Source organism: Astatotilapia calliptera, chromosome 10 (assembly GCF_964374335.1).
Source record: "Astatotilapia calliptera chromosome 10, fAstCal68.1, whole genome shotgun sequence".
NCBI classification, from domain to species: Eukaryota; Metazoa; Chordata; class Actinopteri; order Cichliformes; family Cichlidae; genus Astatotilapia; species Astatotilapia calliptera.
The window spans coordinates 33,558,240-33,577,124 of NC_137431.1; the positions used below are offsets into that span (position 1 = coordinate 33,558,240).

The 18,885-nt window shown below is 45.5% G+C and overlaps 1 protein-coding gene across 8 annotated transcripts; it reads right to left on the reverse strand.

The window, feature by feature from the left end:
* Positions 1-1,424: 1,424 nt before the first annotated feature.
* On the reverse strand, positions 1,425-18,779 carry ap4m1 (adaptor related protein complex 4 subunit mu 1). 8 transcript variants are annotated; one of them, XR_013911817.1, is made up of 16 exons: positions 18,468-18,779; positions 17,910-17,971; positions 17,612-17,697; positions 17,083-17,189; positions 16,863-16,959; positions 15,573-15,683; positions 13,850-13,927; positions 13,262-13,324; positions 12,985-13,051; positions 11,959-12,042; positions 9,256-9,362; positions 8,816-8,907; positions 5,268-5,401; positions 4,795-4,845; positions 2,964-3,081; positions 1,425-1,876 (listed from the first exon to the last, which is right to left on the reverse strand). XR_013911817.1 is itself a non-coding variant. In XM_026181275.2 (16 exons), the coding sequence occupies exons 2-16, from the start codon at positions 17,965-17,967 to the stop codon at positions 1,685-1,687; spliced, it is 1,326 nt and encodes a 441-aa protein (XP_026037060.2). In that variant the 5' UTR covers positions 17,968-17,971; positions 18,468-18,779; the 3' UTR covers positions 1,425-1,684. The 8 variants fall into 8 exon arrangements, 6 of the variants coding, with proteins under 6 accessions (XP_026037060.2, XP_080163491.1, XP_026037061.2 ...); XM_026181275.2 differs by having other exon boundaries at positions 5,357-5,401; positions 11,959-12,012; XM_080307365.1 differs by having other exon boundaries at positions 5,357-5,401.
* Positions 18,780-18,885: the final 106 nt, after the last annotated feature.

Genomic DNA, 18,885 nt, shown 5'->3' on the forward strand with positions numbered 1-18,885 from the left:
ATTGGACTTTAAGGACTAACACGTTTATTTGAAGCTAGACAGACACTTTACTCGATTCATCTAGAGCTAACAGTTGGTTCTTTGTGAACAGAAATATTTTATCCTGAATAAGCCCCAAAAGTTGGTTTTCTAACAGTGAAACCAGAAGTGCCTTAAACTGTATTCTTTTCATGGGGTGGCTGTAGCTCAGGTGGCAGAGCAGGTCAGCCACCAATCAGAAGGTCGGTGGTTCGATCCCAGGCTGCCTCCTGGCTGCATGCCAAATATCCTTGGGCAAGATACTAACCTTGTTTGCCTACTGGTGGTGGTCAGAGGGCCCGGTGGCGCCTGTGTCCGGCAGCCTCGCCTCTGTCAGTGCGCCCCAGGGTGGCTGTGGCTACAATGTAGCTGCCATCACCAGTGTGTGAATGTGTGTGTGAATGTGTGGATGAATGACTGAATGTAGTGTAAAGCGCTTTGGGGTCCTATGGACTAGATAAGCGCTATACAAATGCAGGCCATTTACCATTTACCATTTTTAATGGCCACCAGGGGGCCAACGACTTCTCGTCCTGTGGACCGTTATCTAACCTAGTGGGCCGTGACGGTACTGCAGGTGTCATAGAAATTCAGTTTTAATTTACTTACAAACTACAATTACATATTTATATTAATTTATGTGAACTTGAAATGCAGGAGAAGTTTGTGTCCTAGTGACAGATGGGTCACGTTAGCCTTAACACTTTGCATATAAACTGCTAATGGGTAACATTAGCAGTTTATAGCCAACAGACTGATTTTGAATAAAATTGTCATGTAAATGCTTCACTCTCTCACACTTTGATCAGAGTGGAGGTTTGAGATCGGGATTTTCTGGTTTTGCAGCACTCCTGACTTTGGGAATCGCTGCTTTGGAGAAAAAGCTTTAACAGCTTTCTTTACGAAGTCATTGACTTCTGCAGAGTAAGACCGGTGACCTACGCAGAGGCTTCGTCACATGTGCCAAGCTGGTTTCGCCCTCAATCCCCACTGATGGTAATGACCCATACCAGCGACTGTCAGGATCAACTCCAAACAGGTTAAATACCTAGGACTCTCCTGTTTTAGAACTGAAGGAGCTCCTTGGATGAGACGTGGCATGTCTTTACAAACATAAAGAAGTCACGCTGCCTTCTTTTTCCCAAACTTTAGGACTAGCAAAGACAAACAATGTCAGATTAAACCAGTTAGCTCCTGAACATCAGCATGAACAGCAGGTGAAGGAATTCACTAGTTTAAACTTTAGTTTGAACTTGAGCAAAAAGAACACAAGAACTAATAACAGGGATTGTTTATAAAGGCCTGAATGGAAATGTAACAGCTGGCTCTTCACTTCCAGGATGCCTACATCCTCATCATCAGCGCCACCATCCATCCACCCTGAGGAAACAAAGAGCTACACAGTGTCCTAAAGCTCAATTTTAATTTCAACTTTATGTCATGCCTAGAAGGTTAAATGCAAGGAGGACGAAGAGAAGTGGAACTGGTCACCGAGCAGAAATGATTCAACTGAATCAGCACATAGCTCCGATTCTGCACAAACCACCAAACACAGAGTCACAAAAGGATGAAACAGCGAGAATCACATTTGCGTTATTGATGTCACGTGTCTCGTCTCCAGTCCTGTGATCAGTCAGTAAGATCATCGCTGAGGTAATCCAAATGTTCAGATCCGGATCGTGTAGGAGTCCGAGTGGGTGACGTATCGGACCCAACGCTGCGAGGGGCCAGGCTGGATGGGCGACAGGCGCAGGAAGCGGATCTGCAGCCCCGTGGCAGTGATCTTCGGCAGCTCGAAGCTCAGACCCACCGGACCGACCTCCAACATAGAGGCCGAGCTGAGGCTGGGGACCTCCAGCTGAAAACAGGGGGGGCAGAGGTGAGGGGTGGGGGTGCTCGTTAGTTAATAATTTATATGTTCATGTGATAACTTGTTATCTTTCACACAAACTATAGGCAGCCGAGGCTTTCAGTATCACCTCACACCTGTCTGGAGATTCGCACAAACATTCGCAAACCTCTCGGTAAATTCATTTTTGTCCCTAGCGACCGGTGGTTGCCGGGCGGTCACTACCAGCCTTTAGGCCCGTGTGAGCAGGCGTTTAGCCAGCGTGACGGAAGTAAAGCTAAACGTTTCCTCTATTAATATTTCTGTTTTCTTGGAACTTTTTAATCACATTGATGGTAATGAATCAGATTAGCGTGTTTTCACGGGACTGTGCAGTCATGTGAAAACACGCCATACTTGTTCAGGCTTTTTCCAATTGGACTGTGTTTCCTTCAATCAAAGCACAAATCTAAAACCTGAACCGTCTCTTAGGATTAGACACATCACTGCACCATCCTCCATCTTGATTTCAGTGATCACATGACCACTTTGCCTGTTGTTTGGAGGCAGGTGCCACTGAGGGAGGAGGTCCTTTCCTAAATCTCTGACCGATCAGCACGCTGTAACAGAGGGCGTGGAGCACGAAGAATAACGTGTAACTGGAACTCCCGATCGTTTTTGTCACTGCTGTGATGGCGGCCATGTTTGTGCTTCGTTTTTGTGAAGCTGCAGGAAGCGGTTGAGTGTCGCCCGTCTGTAACTACATTTATGTGTTTGAAAGTTTCATTTTGGCCTGCATCACAAGAGTTTGTGTATTTGATTGTTAGTATGAACAAATTTCCAGACATGTGGTCACCACACACGGGGCGATCGTGGTTCAAGAGTTGAGTTCGCCTTGCAATCGGAAGGTTGCCGGTTCGAGCCCCGGCTCCGACAGTCTCGGTCGTTGTGTCCTTGGGCAAGACACCACTCCACCCTACTGGTGGTGGTCAGAGGGCCCGGTGGCGCCAGTGTCCGGCAGCCTCGCCTCTGTCAGTGCGCCCCAGGGCAGCTCTGGCTACAATGTAGCTGCCATCAGCAGTGTGTGTGACGCGCTACACAAATACAGGCCATTTACCTTGAACAGCGCTGAGAGCTGTGTCCCTCCAGCGAAGCGAGCGATCTGCCAGACGACGGCTCGGCTCTGCGGCTTCAGCTCGGCGCTCTGATCCGGGCTGCTCAGCTCCTGCGACAAACTGAGCAAACAAACAAACGTGAGCGGCTTCATTCACACCTGACAACCTGCTGCAAACCACCCCCGCCAGAGGTCAGAGGTCACCTGGCTGCTGTTACAGACATAATCTCAGTGTGCGGCGGCGAGGCGGAGAAGCTTTCAGACATGATTTGATTGGTAATCCTGACGGCAGCTTTCAGCTGATGTAACCGTCATTTTCCACAATGCTGCTCCGTCCATAACTGAACTCTGTGGTCGTTAAACTGACCTCAGCTCTCCAGTCACGGCGAGCGTAACGTCCAACAGGAAGGACGCAACGTTCATCAATCACTCGCAGCTGTCGGCAGCAGTTTGTAAAGCAAGGCCTCAGATGAGACTTCATTCTGATTCAAGCAGCTCAAAGCCGTCTGGAGACCAAAATACTAATTTTGCTCTACAAGGGCCTGACATCCACTGACGAGGACGTTATGCTGCCACTCTTCTATCAAAATTTAAAACGAATGTCCTCATACGTGGATCTCATTTTCATCAAAAACAAAAGTCAGGTAATTCTTTGTTTTTACATTCATCAGGTCCCAATCAGGCCAAAGAGCAAAGAGAGATTAAAAATGCCGTGAAAGAGTTCGTGTCTTAGGAGGTTAAAGCTTTAAACTTTTGAAACATTTTTCTTAAAACTTTGTGATGAAAACTTCATCGCTGCGAGTTTGCCACATCAACACAAGCTGTACAGAAACCACCTCAGCTCACGCCTGCTGCTGGAAGATTTACGGCTGGATGGAGCGAGAAACCACGACCCCTCTGCCCCGCGGCCTGAATGCTGCCAGACTCTTCTGTGTGGAGCTTGTGGTTATTCTATGGTTCAGTGCAAGTCGGGCTCCACGGTGCTGGGCACTGAGCACCAGAGGACGTCGAGCCCTCGGGCCACCCTCTTCTGATTGTTTGCTCAGAGATCAAGGTTCTTTATTTGTCACATGCATAGTTATACTTGTATAACTATGCATGTGACAAATAAAGAACCTTGATCCTTGTTAAGGACCTGAGCCTGTGCTGGGAGACACAGCAAAGAGCTGGACTACCTGTGCACCCTCCACAGGGTCCAGGTATCACCTCCTGCTAGCAGCAGTGACACTGAGACTAGCCAAATGCAAAGTGTCCTGTCACAGCGTTCCTGTTTAGGGTTTGTCTCGTTGTTGGCCCTCTGAACCTGACTTACGATCAGTATCCCTGATGTTTCATTGACATGACGGCACAGTGATTAAAAAGCGGCCCTGTAATCCTTCTGATCAGTGGATTACAGGGATCTGATCATGTGATCTGCGCTGAGTTTGACAGGCTTTTAAGTAAATTGATGTCTTTATGATTTTACTGGTTTGGACTTCACATGACGTGAGAACCTAAACCAACACCATCCCTGCTGCCTGTACGTCACCTGTGACTGCGCAGCAGGACTGTGTCTCGAGGCCCTCCACACATCGCTGACTTTGATTTCCATGACTTTCCTTAACAAATAAGAACCGCCCCTCCTACTTTGCTAATGTTGTTTTCTATTTAAAACACTTCTAAGAAGAGCCGCGGTTTCTTCACAGGCTCGAGGAACTCTCGTCTGGCCTTAAGCTTCCTGTTCGGGCAGAACAACAACAACTGAGTCACATTGAAATCGACGCGCCGGCGCTGCGTTTACATACAGACTGATTTCCATGAGAAGCAGCAGCTGGTTTGAATGGCAGCGCCTCACCTCACGGAGCCTTTGGGGACGGGGATGGTGGCACACACGTTGATGGCGGCGCTGCAAAACAAAACAATGACGTCATCATCATCTGTCATTATCACCCGAGTGCTGCACTGACGCCTCAGCTCGGTCCTCGCTTTGCTTACAGTGATCGTAAAAAAGCTGTTAGAGCTTTTTCTCCAAAGCAGTGATTCAGTCAAAGTAGCATTATTCTGCTCGGTTCCCTCCTCAGATCACAATAATCCTTCTTTATCTTAAACAGCTGAGAAGAAAGGAAGGAGACTCCCATATCCTCAAACTCTAAAAAGACTGGATCCTACACTTCCCATCATGCCTCTGGATTGTGTGAGCCCCTGCTGACTGCTTCCCCAGATTGAACTCTCCTTTTTAATTTGGTGCGCTGGCCCTTTAAAGCGGCGTCTGGCCGACAGCAGCTGGTGTCGTTTCCAACACGGACGCCGTGAATCATTCAAACACACCTGCTGCACCTGCAGACGGCCTCAAGCAAACATGTCTGCTGCTTCCACCTGAAGCGCTTTCTGTGCAAATATGTGGGATGCAAACAGACCTCTTTGGTGGTAGATCGCAGCGAAGCTTCATGTACATCAGCAGCCTGCAGAGAGGAGAAACTCGTTCACACAGAACGTCCCAGAGTTAATAAAACCAGCTACAACAAAACCATGATGGTGCCGAGTAAAGCTGTGAGCTCCTGTGTGATGTTAGTGAACAAGCTGATCTCCCCAAGGTCAAAACTAAAGAAATAAAATAAACAGAGAAGTTTTAGTCACCGAAAGCTGAAACACAAAGCCTGCCAGTAAACTGTGATGTGACTTTACTGCAGAAGGTTTTCTTGTACGCTGATAAAATGAAAGAGACACAGAGACAGGCTGGCAGGTCAGCAGGTTAACTTTAGGTTAACGAGCTTTAATAATCAGTTTATTCTATGCTTCAGTTTTAAGTTCAGTTACAATTTAAATACACGTTCCTGAGCTACGGAGCTAGAGTCCTATACTGCAGTTCCTCTAATGTCCACTAGAGGCTACAGCGGTGAGTGGGTCCCCACACCAGAAACAAACATGTTTACAGCCTGAAACACAAACTCTTCATTCTCTGCTCATCATTTCACACCTGTATTTTATAACTCATGTGTTTAAACTGCATTAAGGGTTAAAGTTTCCATCAGGGGCGCGTCGGTGCTTTTGGAGCATTTCTATAATAATCCTGCTGTCGGGTTGTTGGACCAACGGACCTTTCAGGAAGTCTGAGCTCCAGGTCTGGTGAAATTCTGGGATGTTAATTGGACGTTTTTTAGCATCAGTTTGCAGATGGGATGCTGCAAACTGAAGTTAGGCAGCTTTAGCTGATATGATCAACAATCATTTGCATATTATTGATCATGAAACTGAGCTCACGGCACCATTGTTCATCAGTGGAGTTATTTCACTCATTATGCAAATGTGGAGTTTATAAGGTTGGAAAGCTGCAGTCAGCTGAGACTGAAGAGTCACCAGGATGATGATGATGAACAGAATCCACTCTCTGGGATTCAATGATGGCTCAGTATTCCCCCTCTTATCCAAATACAGTCACATGGTTACGGTGTGACAGTCAGCACTGCACAGCCCTGTTGGGTAAATCTGCTGTCAGCCTGATGATGGACTGAGTTTTGTGCTCACAGCTCTCACACTGAGGCTGCAGTTGTTACTATAAAGCAGGGGCCGGCAACCCTGGGTTAACTGATGGCACAACCATAGCTGGACTGGCCCGATGGTAACAGTATAAACAATGAGAGGTGGTGGATTGGTCAGGATCTGGTCAACATGTAAAAATAAGTCAGTTGTTTGGTGGTGGCATCACGGAGCTTCCACAGAGGCCAGCAGGTGGATGAGAGGAAGGGGAGGCAGGAGCAGAGACCTGAAGCGGCCGCTGGTCCGAGTGTCAGGTGAACTGAACTTCAGGTAAGAAGTTATGACCTGCAGTCTCTGGGTCAGATATAAACTAAGTTTACATGGAGTTTATTTTCGTTATGCTGACTTTTTACAGTCAGTTACAATAACTCGTACTGCTACTAGCTAGCATGACGGAGTTTCTATACAGGTGGGTGGTGCTATGATGTTACTGATAGTGAACTTTATTTTATTCCTAAGGTCAGTTAGTAGAGTTTCCAACCGTCCCGTAAAAAGACAGAATCGTCTCGTATTCAGAGAAAATATTACGCGTTTCGTGTTGAGGTGGAAAGGAACCGTTTGTGCCGGACTTCAGCTCGAATGGAAAAAGACACAAAGCTGGAGTTACTCTGTCTTTGCTGCACAGCTGCCTCTCCTCTCACTCTCTCTTCTGTTTCTACTTCAATCATGAAACTGATCAATGATCAGCTGATCGGCTTTTCTCTCTGCGCCACAAACAGGAAACCAGCAGATGTCGCGCTAAACAACAGCAGCACGTTTGATCAGCTGTTGTTAGAATTTATTTAATATTACTTTCTAGTATCAGCTGATGTTTGCTGGAGCCACAGCTGTAAAGCTGCTGGTCATGATGTTGGTTTGGATATGTGGTGAGAGGGAAACATGAAGATGAAACCAGGAGATGTCCTTACTGGATCATCAGAGCTGAACCAGGTGATGGAGAAACAGGTTTACCTTTTAGGTGACATGAATGAGTTGAAGTTATGAACTGTTTCTGAGAGACAAATAACACCAGGATCCTTGTCTGTGCAGGGGCGGGTCTAGCAAAGTGTTGCCAGGGGGGCAGGTAGGGCATTAACAGGGAGAGGGGGGCACAAAGAAATACTTTCTTATTCTCATTTAAAATCTCTCGCTTTTAACAAATAATTATCTGAATCTTACAACCAAAGTTTTTATCTGACGTAAAATGTATAGAAATCATACATATACCAACAAGACTGTGCATCACTGTCACCACAGCGTTGGCTTTCATTCAAAGCTTTCACCTGCTGGACGTCACTACCTGACAGGTTTACCTGTCTTCAGAACATTGCAGAGGCCTTACTGACAGTGTTTGGCTCGACATGTCTGTGTGAGCAGGTTTTCTCTCACATGAGTCCTCAGGCAGCCTCTTAATGCTGGACACTCTGAGACCAGAGATCACAGTAACATGTGTGTCTCTGTATCAACAAACATATTGGCCCAGTTTACTTTTCTTATCACTGTTGTGAGGAGGTCATAAACAGCATTTGTATTTTCTGTTGTTCAGTTCATTTGCTGTTATGGATAAAAAGTCTTTTTTTTTTCAAAGTAGCTGATAACTATTCGCTGACAGCTGCCAACATCTGAGAACATATATAATTCTGTAAAGTTGATCTATATAGTGTGTAACTGTTAATATAGAGCGTTATTAAATTTATTGATAATGCAGTCATATGGCACACTGACCTCTGAGGAAACTTTAGATGGCACTCATCATCAGAAAGGTTGCCGACCTGCTATAAAGGATGAAGCTGGCGGCCGCAGCCACAGGAATAGAAGGCGAGCTGCACTAAAGCAGCAGGAAACGATGGAAGAAAGCCTGTTAACAGGGTGTAGGCTGAAAACTGCTGGAGCAGCCTGCTTCCTGTTTTCCAGCACGTTTTTCCCTTTATGGCTGATAAATGTCAGTTTGAGCTCAGGGAAGCCTGGAGTGAACAAACGGGTGAAGAATCAGGCGAATATACCTGAAAGGGGGCGCCGGAGCTCACCCTTTCACAGATCAAACCTCACCTGCCTGCAGGAGGTGAAACACCTGCTCAGACTGTCTGCCCTCTGCTGGCACAACTGTGCAACAACAACCCTCACCCTGCAACCAGCTGCTGAGTGAGCGATGTGTCCGTCACTCAGCATTCACCTGTTTCATGTTGGCATAGTATTCGTTTAACTTACAGGTTTTATGAGAATCGTTTAAGGAGGCCACGCCACATTTTAACTGGGGAGTCTGAGGAGACAGTGCACCGCTGGAGCCTCTGCTGGACGTTAGAGGAACTGCAGGTTTCTGAACCTCATGTAGTTTGTGTCGATGTGTCTGAAGGTCCTACCTTCCTCCGTTGTCTCTCTCGATGGTGGGGAAGAGTCGGAAAGGAAGCGCAGACGGCAGGTTGTCGCTGAGCTGGTACTGCATCACAGTTTGCTGCAAGAGGAGGAGATGAAGAGCATGAGGAGCAGTCGAGAAACAAACTGCACACGCTCAGAGTTCAGTCTGATTTGATGATGTGAGTGAAACGTTTCAGTGTGTTACAGAAACCAGAGCGCGCTGCTGACGTAACCCTGAAACTACAACAGGTGAGTGCTCAGGCAGCGCCTTCATGCTGACTCTGATGGTGCTGAGGAGCAAGCTCTCTTCCTGCAGGCAAAGCTGTCGCTTCCTGTTAAAAGGGAGTTTTTCCTTCCCACTGTCGCCAAAGTGCTTGTTCATAGGGGTTCATATGATTGTTGGGTTTCTCTGTATGTAATACTATAATGTAATAATTAGGATCACCTCTCCCTGGCTGGGACACAGTCGGAGGATCCGATGGCTGTCAAACTCGTCCAGCCGCACCGCCTGGTGAAAGCTGCACTCGTCGACCCGAACGGCGGCTCCGTAACCTGAACAGGAACAAACACGGCAGGTCACACACACCCTTCATTTTAACCTGCACATCCTCTCGCCTTAGTGATGGGAGTCCATCCAGATGTGGATCCAACATCATGACCCACAAAAAAACTGGGTCACGATGTTGTCTGAAAAACATCACCGACTAATCTGAATCCAGACTTTTCAGGATTCGGGGACTCCCAGAGTCTCCCGACTTCCTGCTCAGATCCGCTCCAATATTTTCAGTCATAACCATAAACTGACGCCAGCCGCAGTCCGGACTCTTTAACCAGCCCCGCTCAGTACGTGCCGACTTTCAAACCTTTAAATCCACCGTGAAGCTAATAAGCAAATAAATACCAAAATAAAGACACATGCATCTGTGAAAAGCAACGACACAAACAGCAGCAGGAAATGAAGCCGTGCTGTTTTTAATAACACCGACAGGATGAAGCACGTTTAACGCTGCTCTGTGTTTATGAGGATGGACATCGTGCACGGCTCACTTTGTCTTTCTACTCACACTTCACTTTGATTTGATCGCTGAACAAAAACACGGCTGCAACATTTCAGCATGAAAGGTGTATTACAGTTCGTGTGAATCAGGTCAGAAACACAAATAACTATGGAAGTCTGACCCGGGTGCTGATAATCACTGATCACACCACTGAGTGTGATCACCTCTGTAAGGTCAGTTTGCTGGTCTGCAGCATTAGACCGTCCTGTCAGGACTTCACCCCGAGCTCAGAGCGTGTAATGCTCAGAGAAACTGCTCAGGCCTCAGTTAGCATGCTAACAGTCAACGATCACGACAGATTGTAAGGGCTGTAGGAGAAAGCCTCTTCTCTGTAAAAAGAACACAGCGCCATAGATTAGATGAACTCTGCATACCAGAGTGTTCGAGTCACATGTGAGGCCATCAGTCCCACAGATAAAGCTTGGACCAAACTGGGTCGTCAACAGGACAATGATCCCAAGTACAGCAGCAAATCTCCAACAGAACAGCTGAAAAATAAACCAATCAAGCTGCAATGGTCCAGTCAAAGTCCAGACCTGAGAGAGCTTTGCATGAACGAACAACTAGAATACAGAGTGGACCAAAACCGCCCCACAGTGATGTGAGAGCCTGATACAGTCACACAGAAAACCGTCACTGCAAAGTAATGCTGCTTAAGGAGGTTATAGTTGCTGCTGACTCAGTTCTTACAGAACTGCAAACAATAGTGAAAAACTTTGAAAGCAAATTACTTGTCACTTAGAAGTGTGGCAGCACTGCTCTTCTTCATGGGCAGCACTGTTGGCGCACAGCACGAAGGTCCTGAGTTCAATTCCACCATCATGCTGGGGTCTTTCTGTGTAGTTTGAATGAATGTGGGAGTGAATGTGAGCGACCCTGAGAAGCGGATGGCTGCTCTTCTTCATATCTAAGTAATATCAGTTAAATCCTGTTTCTGTGCAGACGACACAGTTGTCTGTTGTTTATCCCCTTCACTGGTACAAACTCACATCCCTGCAGTCCATCTTTGTCTGGTTCTTTCTTCTTCGCAGGTTAGAATAGTTTTAATGTCAAATCTGTAGGCCGGGCTTATAGCAGCCTTTCTTCTGCCTGTTCACTACTGAACACAGCTCGTGGACTTCATATGTGCTGCATCCTGACCAACTGTACAACAGTCTGGTACGGGAACTGCTCTGCGTTGCAGAGGGTCATGAAAACTGCCCAGCGCATCACCGGAGCACCACTTCCTGCCATAAAGGACATCTACAGGAAGCGGTGTCTGAAAAGGGCTGGGAAAATCATCAGAGACCCCAGTCACCCATCACATGGACTCTTCACCCTCCTGCCCTCTGGGAGGCGCTACAGGAGCCTCCGGACTAAGACCACCAGGTACCGGAACAGCTTCTTCCCCACAGCTGTCAGACTCCTGAACTCTGCCTCCTGACATCTGACCCACGTTAAAACATGGACTGAACATACACACACCCACAATGGACAACTGTACCCTCAAACACAATAATAACATGGACTGAACCACCACTCACAACCACTAGCACTTTATATAGCCTCTGTAGAAACTATCTACACCCTCACTTATCTTAACTGCACTACTGTATAGCTCTGTGTAAATAATCATTCTGTACATTCGATAATCTTTAATCCTACAACTGTTTACAACTTGCATAGTTCCCATTTCTGTATAGCTGTATATCTCAGATTCTGTAAAGTTATTTATTTCATATTCTGTATAGTTTTTCATATTTATATCCTGTTCATATCCTGTACATAGCTTGTACTCACTACAGCCTGTACATACTTATAGTTATAGAATATTCACAACATACTTCATACCGTGTACATTATAACATACCATAATAGACCCATTTCTGTAATATACTCACATATCTATATTATTGCTAATATATATTGTAATATATCTATATCACTAAAGCACTTCTGGATGGATGCAAACTGCACTTCGTTGCCCTGTACCTGTGCATGTGCAATGACAATAAAGTTGAATTCTATTCTATTCTATTTACTCTGTGATGACAACATAACATAAATACAATAAACTAATGAAAGGCTGCGATGTGATTGTGCGTTTTTACCTCTGAGCTGAGACTTGCCGATGCTGAACTCTTCGTTCAGTCCGATTCGCATCTCTGTTAAAGAGACGGCACAGACACACCAAACTGAGACGAGAAGATGACATCGCTTCAGATTTTAGAGACAAAGAAACAAATCACAAGTATTAACGTATAAGACGTTTATTTTGATATTGTAATGCACATTTTTGTTGTACTGGTTCACTCGGTGCTGCTGGATTAGTTTAATTCAGATATGAGGAGAGCTAAACAAGGAAATAAACGAAAACTTCTCTTTAGAGGATACTGGGGGGGAGTCGAACTTCTGTGTAGGGAGCGAACAGCAGCATTCATGAAGCAGATGGTTCCTGACTGGGTCGCGGTTCTGCTGGACGAGAACATGAACCTGGACTGTTCACGTTCAGGTTAAGTTAGCAGTGTTGTCGTTGCTGTCATGCTGTGATGTCTTTACTGCTGCTGAGTGTGACGATTAGCTGCGACTGAGGAAACCTGACCTGTGCTCAAAGTTCAACGTTTACCTTTATTGGCTCATTATGACGCGTTTGTTCACATTATAATAATAATAAACACAACAACAAAAAGTGCATCAACACCAGTCAGAATAAACGAGACGCAGCCTTTTCTCATTGGACTGGCTGCTGCGTGCGCCACCTATGACATCATCAACCTTAATGACAGCTGTGTTTGATTGGCTGTGCGTTTCTCTGTTTGATGGGAAGTTGCTGGTACGACTTCACATCTCAGCAAAACTGAAGACTGATTGTTTCCTCTCGTTTAAACGAGTAAAATCGGTCGCCAGGAACTGAGTCGACGGCGAGCATCAACTGACTTTAAATCCTCCAGCTCACTGGAGGACATACGATGCTTCATCTTTTCTTTACCACTGCTGATCCTTGGAAATCCACAGTTTCAGTGCATCCACTCAGACACATCTGACAACGGATGTGTCTGAGTGGACGGGACCAGCTGACTGAACCCTCCACAGACACCACCTGGTGGCTCGCTGAACCTCTTTTTGAGCTGTCTCACCTGAGCAGCTCGGCATGTAGCACTTCACTCTGATCTCGCCCTCCACATCTGCCTTCATCAGAAGTCCCTGCAGCACAAACCCAACAGCTCTGCACAAAGTTCTCTGTTTTGGTTGATTCACCTCAGAAATCTTTTGTAATTAAATGTTTTTGACACTAACACATTCCTCAGAGTATTCAGTCTTATTTGTTGCGAGTCTGAAACTGCACCACAAACACTTTTGGCCATTTTTAAGCTTTTCGGGTGTGACTGTTCTTCTCACGCTGATATTACTCACGTTGGAGCCGATGACGACCGTCATCCTCTCAATCACGTCCACAAATATCTCGCTCTTCCCTCCCTGGAAAACACACACAGACCAGATGATCAGAAGCCAGGACATGAAAAGTTCTGTTTTTTTCCAGGAAGTTTTCAGTCCAGCTGGGACCAGACTATTTACTGAAATCTGACAGTCAGTTTCAAACCTCCAAACCTGCTTGTAAAACGGAGCAAATCCGTTCCCATAAAAACGGACCTAACTGAACTTTTACTAACTCATATCTCGGTGAACGACGACTGCCTCACCCTCGGCTTTAGGCGTTCTGAATGTTGATTTAACCTTCGTCTTAAACTAATCAGCTCATCTTCTTGGAAAAATGAAAGAATATCAACATTTTTACACCAGAAACAAAAACATGTATATGAATATAGATCGCCTTCATTTTTTGAGGCTTGTTTATCTAAAAGATAAAAGCCCACTCCAGGGCAACGAGCCCACAGATCATCCACAGACTTGAAACGAGAGCAGCTTGTTCTTCACTCGTCTGTCAGGCTGTCGGCGTCCTCTCGCTCAGGTGTTCCCCTCCCACACTTGTGTGGGTTTTACCTGCTCTCTGCTGGACTGGATTGGTCTGGTGGCTGCAGAGCTTGGAGCCACTTTGCTTTGCTGCGTCTCTGCTCCAAACTGCAACGACAGCAAACAAAGAAAAACAAGGTAAACAACGCGGTGAATGCAGACTGTCAGCTGACTGCAGAATGAACACTAAAAATAAAAATCCATTAAAGCTCCACGAAGGCTCTGAGGTCTTTGTTCCAGCACAGTTAGCTCTCAAAGGCAAAAACAGACAAGTGTTTCCCCTAAAACAGTAAACTTTACAGCGGGCCTGTCTGCCAGCTGCTTTGCAACCCGCCTCCACCCCAAATACCCTCAGTTTCTCCTGGTGTCTGATCATTAGTGATGGGACGTTCTGTATCGAGGCTTCGGAGCGTGTGTCGAGTAATGGAGGGGGCGTTTCCGCGAAGCGCGTATCGAGGCTTGCTTCATTTATGGGAGGAGCTGAAAATGATGACGTCCGAAGCCTCGCTGCCCGGCTGTACCACGTGACTGGTTCATGAAGCGGTTCGAACTTTGCCGCAAATAATCATTTTCCATACTGCCAGCATAAATATACACAGTATACTGCCATCACTACACTATAGGTGTTTTACACACTCCTTTTGTTGTTGACATTTACAGGCTGTGTGCAAAATGCCACACTCTTCAAATTCATGCCAGCTATTATTTTTACGTCCAGTAGGTGTCCTGCTAGAGCAAATGAAGCTTCATGAAGCTTCGCGTTGGGGTGAACCAATTGGATGAAAAGCTTCAGTGCTTCATGGGGCTCAGTAAATCTTGGTGATGTGATGCTCCTGCTCTCAAATAAACTCTTTTCTAAAATAAAGGTGAAGACGATAAATCAAACTTGCCTTCTTGAGGCAGACGAGCACAACCTTACTAACTCACAGAGCTGCTAACAGTCAAACAGACTGAAGACAAGACATAATTAACTTTTACAGCCCAGTTTGACCAGCCAAACATTTCTCCTGGGACTCTTTACTATCGGCACAGACGCGTTCCCTGGATGTTTAACAAAAACCAGACACAGGGGCTGATGGGAAACCAGGAGTGCTCAGAAACATAAAACAACAAGAAAAACTTGTATTCAGCAGCAGAGCTAATAAGAGTCGTGCACTGAGGAGGTCAAACCCGTCTTCCCGTAACGTCCAGCCCTGGGTGCACGGACTTAAGGTCACAGATTTGAGGAGGAGCCCAGCGCTGACAGAGTAATCCGTCCTTAAAGCCTCAAAATTTGGAGGAAGAAAACAAAACAGGCAGTTGTGTCGAGACATTATGGAACCAAGAAGACCGACCTTAAAAACATGGCTCAGATTATTTTCTTCGGCAGGTTAGACGACTCTAACATCGTCTGCAGTTCAGCCAGAGCCTCATTAAGACCAGACAGCTGGAGGAAATTACATCCATCCGTGTGTCTAAGGACAGATTTACAAAGCACGAACGGACCTCGGCTCACATATTTGTTTTCTGCTGCCTTAGAAAAAAAGCCCAAAGCCTCTGACTGTGAAGCAAACGTCCTGAACACCTGATTCAGCCGAAACTCCTGTTTTTAATCCTGTTGCTATGACAGTTCTTATTCCTCTGGGCCAAATCACCTTGAATGATCTGAAAACAAAAATGTGACTTTGATGCCTCCTGAGGACAGATGGCTGCGGTTCCCCTCGAAGCTAATGTCAAGAAAACAAAGCAAGCAAGCGAGGCGGTGCTACCGTACCAGGCCGACATTGCTGAGGTCAAACAGGCTGAACGGCCTGGAGGTGACGGCTTCGGTCTGGATGAAGTTCTTCAGGACGTCAGAGGAAGTCGTCTGGATGTAACCGTAGTCCTGACAGACAGAAGGAGAGGACGGTGTTTACACGAGCAGAGGTTCATCAAACGAAAATGTGACTAAAGCTACGTTCACACTGCAGGCGAAAGCGCATCAAAGCCGATTTTTTGACCCTCTGCGACACATCTATCCCATCATGGTGTGACAGTGTGAACGACACAAATCCGATATTTTCAAATCCGATCTGGTTCACTTTCGTATGTGGTACTGAATCGATACATATCTGTTTCAGAAAGCGACTGCTGTTTGATGGTCACGTCGCATTAAATCCGTCTTTTACGTCACTGACACAAGACAGACGCCGATTATCAGCGCCGGAGAAGACATCGCGAACGCTTCCTGACCATCCAGTGTAGATGTCAGTGAAACTGTTGGGAAGACAACGTTGGAGAAACGTGAACATTTTATTTGTACTGTATAATCTGCAGCTATCCTTTGAAGCACCGCTCCTCTAAAACAGCAATAAGGATCATTATTAGGTTATTTACATTATTATGTAAATAACAAAATAACTTAAAGCAAAAACTGGGAAACGTGAAGTCCGAAGTCTTTATATTAAGGCCATCAGTCACACATGCTGTTGGTCTGGGTCTAAACAGAGCGCGTTGTGTGTGACGTCTTCTTTTGCGCATGCGGCGCTTTGAGCGTTCACACTAGAGCGCGTTTGCTGTCGCATTTTATTTGTAGTGTGACCGAGCAGACAAAAAAATCTGAATTCAGCAGAGTGAGCGTAGCCTAAATGCTTGTTTCCCTCTAAGAGAGATGGAGCAGGAGGTGCTAAGTCTGCACTACAGAAGAGGAAAACATGCTGCTCCACCCACAGCTCATGTTTTTACCTCTTCGCTGTAAACCTGAGCGATAACGAGCTCCACACTGCTTCCACACCAACGGGAAAACTTTCATATAAGTTTGTCCGATGTGAAAAACGACTTTGGATAATTGGAAGAAAATTCATGGGAAATTAATGAGATCATGAACTCATCAGTGAAGCATTAACAGAGGTCACAGAAAAAGTGCGATACGTTCATTTTCACAAAGACTTCTTCACAATCAGACCAGAGTCTTCCCCAGGTGGATATCTGTAAGAGTGCAGGTTTGAGGCTACGTCCTTCTTTACATATATTAAAACTTTACAGCACCACCTGTAGCCAAAAGGGTGGCAGCACGGAGACTCACCACGATCTCGTCCAGCAGCTCGTAGATGAGGGCGAAGTTCATCTGCACCGACTTCTCTGATAGGCTGCCGCAGTAATCTTTAACCAGAGCTGCTAACCTGCAACAAAGAGCATGCTCAGTCAGCTCAGGAGCTGTAACACCATCAGGTGCAGAGCCTCAAACTGTCTGAGGTCACAGCCATCCTCAAACACAAGCAGTCAGCTTACGGATGACCTCATACCTGTTGAGAAACTCGGTAATGGTGAACGGCGAGGAGCCCGCCGTGGTCGTGGCGACCCAGTACAGTCCTCCCTGCCTGATGTGGACGAAGTAAATATCCTTATGATTCTGCAGGAAAACAAAAGATGTTTAACCAGACATGAGGAGAAAATAACTGGCATTATAATCAAACATAATGACTCCTTCTTCTGAAATCTGAGAACAAGCTGCTCATTGTTGGTTTAAATGTTTTTAATTATGAGCTGACTGGACAAAGTCCGGACAGAGAGCAGATGTTGCTGCATTGCAACAGCTTTTGCAGCTGGAACGCTGACCACGTCATGGAAACACATAAAATGAACCAAAACAGACACCAGAACATCATGTGGAGTCCGAGTCACTCACACGGACCAATAATCTAACTGCTGTCAGGTTAACTGTTCTAACAAACCCTTCAAAAAGTCTGAGCTCCACTTTGTGTGTTTGGATGGTCCTGAGCATTAATCAGCAGGTATGCGTGTCTCAATAAAAAGAAGCCATAATTTATTTACCATGACGACCGGAGGCTGGTCTCCGGTCAGCGCCGTGACCTTCTCGTAGAAAATACTGACAATGTCGTTACCAGCTCCTCCACGGACTGGTGGGTCAGGTCAAGGTTGATGTTTACACACAAAATAAATAAAGCACATTTTCAGATTCAGAATTGTCCCCATACAGCCGACAGTATGGAGGTCCGGCACTGCCGAAATATATTTACAATTCAAGTTTACTTAATGGGGGACTAATACAGTTATTCATACAGCTTTCATTTGTCCTGAGCTGTTTCCAGCTGTGGGAACAGAAGGATACAGTCTTTATAAATGAGATGGTCCCCCTTCGAGGACAAGATGAAGACCTGAGAGATCATCCTGCTGAGAGACACACAGGAGAAATGAGAAAATAATAATCGTCTTTATTTACTTATATGAATTAATTATGTTGCAAACAAAAAGTGACAGAACTCGGTAACTAAATAAAAACACTGAAAAGGAGATAAAATCAAGTACAATCAGGAAAAAGTTGTTTGTTTTTTAAAGAGGAGACTTTAAGTACCTGAGGCCACGATTTGATTTCCTCAGGCAGATCGAAGCCTCAGAGCTCCTCATGCAAACACCCAGGTGACAATAAAATATTTCGTCCTTAATCAGCTCTAATGATTCTTATGCCGAATTTGATTTTAGAACCAAAATAATCCGAGAAACCCTTAAATGTGATTTTAATGCGTGCATGTGCTAGAAGAAGTGAAAGAATATTTTAAAATGACGGAAACTGTAAGCGACCTCAGTCTAAAGCCATTAGCATGCGGAAATTAGCTTTTCACGCTCATTTTGTAAAGCTGAGGTTAATAGCAGTTACTGATTTACTCACCCACAGATGGCCTCCGGGGAAACAGATGTAAAAATAAATAAATAAATTAAAAAGTAAAAAGGTTTCTTTTAACCCTTTTTTTTATCCCTAGGAAGCCATGACTGGCAAGGAAAGCTAATTTACTGATCGTAACTGGGAATTCGAGTGAGCTAACCCAGCATTTATTAACTCAAAACGGCAAAAATAAGATGTTAAAAGGTGAAATTAAAATTTAAAAAAGTTCGTTTGTAAGCTAGATCCCGGCTATCCGGGTAGTTGACACACACACACCACAAGAGCATCTCAGTTGACAGGTTAGTGTTTACAAACCGCGTCATCACCTCGCAATTAGCGCACAGCGCCGCCAGCAGTGCGGGAGGATAATTTAAGTTAAAATATTTAGAAATGTAACCCCATAAATAGCCTTTATAGCTACATC